The sequence below is a fragment of the Schistocerca serialis genome, chromosome 1 (assembly GCF_023864345.2).
Source record: "Schistocerca serialis cubense isolate TAMUIC-IGC-003099 chromosome 1, iqSchSeri2.2, whole genome shotgun sequence".
In the NCBI taxonomy this organism is placed as follows: domain Eukaryota; kingdom Metazoa; phylum Arthropoda; class Insecta; order Orthoptera; family Acrididae; genus Schistocerca; species Schistocerca serialis.
This window is the reverse complement of record NC_064638.1, coordinates 298,403,001-298,405,494: the sequence shown is the minus strand read 5'-3', so window position 1 is coordinate 298,405,494 and position 2,494 is coordinate 298,403,001. Positions and strand designations below refer to the sequence as shown.

Genomic DNA, 2,494 nt, shown 5'->3' with positions numbered 1-2,494 from the left:
AACATTAGTGCAACATAATAGAACAAAGAGATAATTTGTTTTGTGGGCAGTATAAGAGATCAGTATTCTTGTAAAATAAGAAACTTGTGCGAAGAACGTACTTCAAAAGCAATGTGTGAGAAACTCTAAAGAATCAGGAGCGCTTGTGAAGTGAGCATCTACACAGCGCCATCATCAACAGAGTAAATTAATGAGTGTGTGTGTGTGTTTTGACAGTCGTAGTAATCATCAGTGGAATGCATAGTTACATCATCTTATCTAAACCAAGCACATTTATAAAGACTATTAACGTAAAGCTGGCTGGATACTTGAATGGCTTCTGATAGTGGAATTGAGCTTGCAGTTTACTGCATCAATAACATTTCCGTAATTTATGATGGCCGATAACTTTTTTTAATCTCCTATGTTATTAAGAAATTGTGGTAGTAGGATAAAGGCCCGACATGTAAAACGAAGAAATATCCTTCAATAGTTCTCCGTAACAGACACAAGGACTGAGCATGAAATTTCGGTGACATTGTTGTTGAATGCAAATAGAATGACAGCATTGCGTGAATTGAATGAAATGAAATACGTCACATTCATTCACAATGAAAGTTTTAAAGACTGATATTTCACTATTTACACATATAAGTCGAGCACTGACTGAAAGAAGATAAAAAAGATTACTAATGTAGTGCACAGCCTGTACACATAGGGTACGCGTTGATCAGAAATAAGCTGACCGCAAGTTCCTTATACGCAGTCGCAAGTTTTTGACCCTCGTTCGTGGATAATAATGTGCTGCGAAGTACTTTAACCCGTTCTGTTCGCCGCAGTTTTCACGGTGCGCTCGCGCTTAGCTTTTTCATCCACCCTCAGCTTAGAAACGTCGCTGTGAAATTTCAAGTATGTCCCTCGTGTAATTAAAAAAAGACTCATCATACTGTATTGCTAAACTGCACGCCTTTGTCTTAACAAATTTCAAGTTCCAGACTGCGTCAGGTGTGAGATTACATATTTTTACGCACATTTTGTTTATTTCCTTCTTTCCCTCAGAATCATAACAAATTTCTGCCTAATCCAAGTTTTAAGTTTTTCTGTTCTTTTGATAGGTAGTAATTTCGGTTTAACAGATTTATGCCCACAGTGTTGATTTTACCAACGCACTGTCTATAATGTTCACTATGATGCCGTCGTTAGCTCGACACTCAACTAGTACGGTGCGTTCCCAAAGGGTTGCAGAAACTACATAAATAATACTGCGCAGGTAGCCAGTGATCAGGGAGTTAATCCGAACATACTTCACAGAAAGTAAGGAAGGAAAGGTCGCGCCAAAACAGAGTTTACCGGCAGGTAAGGCTGGCGCTCCCAAAATAAAAAGACGGAAACGGCCAATCGCTGAACCTGTGTCTTGCAAAAATCCCAGAATGCAGCCAGACCTAAATTCTTCAGCTACCCTAACTACTGACGCTCGTTGCCGTTACATGGATTCGAGGTCACGGCTGCAAGTCCCATAATTTGAAGAGAAAAATGTACTTATATCAACACGATTCTTTAAATTCTGACCAAAAAAAATTAATTACTATCATCTGCATATATAACCGTGGATATTCAGATCAAGCACTTAGCAGCAAAGTAACATTGCTGATGTCGGCATCCGGATATCTCCATGTACAGAAAACAATTTTTGAAATTAATGTCTCGAACGAATATTGTAGATACGTGTTTGAAAGTTAGGCTACGGTAAAGCTGATGCAGTAGCTGTTGCTCACCTTCTGTGCGCCCCGTACCGCTTCTCAGTGTCTGGAGCCGTCGTCCGATTCGTCGCCACAATACGACTCGTCCCTCGTTGGGCAGCTGCAGTCCGTGCACTCATCCGATATCCGCTTCTCTGGTGGCTGGCTTGGCGAACACTGAGATGTCTCCTCCTCGAAAACTTGGCTGTCCTCGACGATGTGGTCTGCCTCCTCATCCGTCACGAGCTCCTCGTCAGATCCACAAGACGAACCATCCGAGAGCTCCTCTTCGTCAGAGCCGGTGGTGCTGCCGCCTCCAGATGAGGAGGAGCTGCAGTCCGTCCACTCGTCTGAGCTGCTGCCTTCCTCCGACTCGTCCTCCCAGTCGTCGTCGTCGTCGTCGTCATCGTCGTCGAGCTCCAGATGGTGCCACAGAGCTTGTAAGCCCCCCGCCTGGACTACTTCTGCATTTCCTTGACCAGGACCAAGGACCTCTTCATGACCATCCAGATAGTCGTCGAGTATTCCGTACAGCTCCGCCTTCTGCATGAAGCTGTTATAGATGGCTATCCGCAGCAGCCTTCGTCTCTCTCTCTCCAGCTGCGCGCTTCACCGTCGCATCTCCACACGGTTCTGTTCCAGCGTCCAGCTATCCATCGTGTCCTGCAACAAGTAACGAATTCTTAACATCCCACCAGATAACAACGTTCAGTACTTGCATACAGACACGTAATAGCTAGAACAAGTAGTTCGCAGAACCCTAAGTAAATCCAGCT

The 2,494-nt window shown here is 43.9% G+C and overlaps 1 protein-coding gene across 1 annotated transcript; it reads right to left on the bottom strand.

Moving 5' to 3' along the window:
* Positions 1 to 1,778: 1,778 nt before the first annotated feature.
* LOC126468269 (nucleolar transcription factor 1-like) lies at positions 1,779 to 2,267 on the bottom strand. The gene has a single exon (XM_050096540.1). The coding sequence runs from the start codon at positions 2,265 to 2,267 to the stop codon at positions 1,779 to 1,781; it is 489 nt and encodes a 162-aa protein (XP_049952497.1).
* Between the last annotated feature and the right edge of the window lie 227 nt (positions 2,268 to 2,494).

Excerpts from the sequence above, each read along its gene's own strand:
- LOC126468269 (XM_050096540.1), bottom strand. The coding sequence starts at position 2,267 with ATGCAGAAGGCGGAGCTGTACGGAATACTCGACGACTATCTGGATGGT.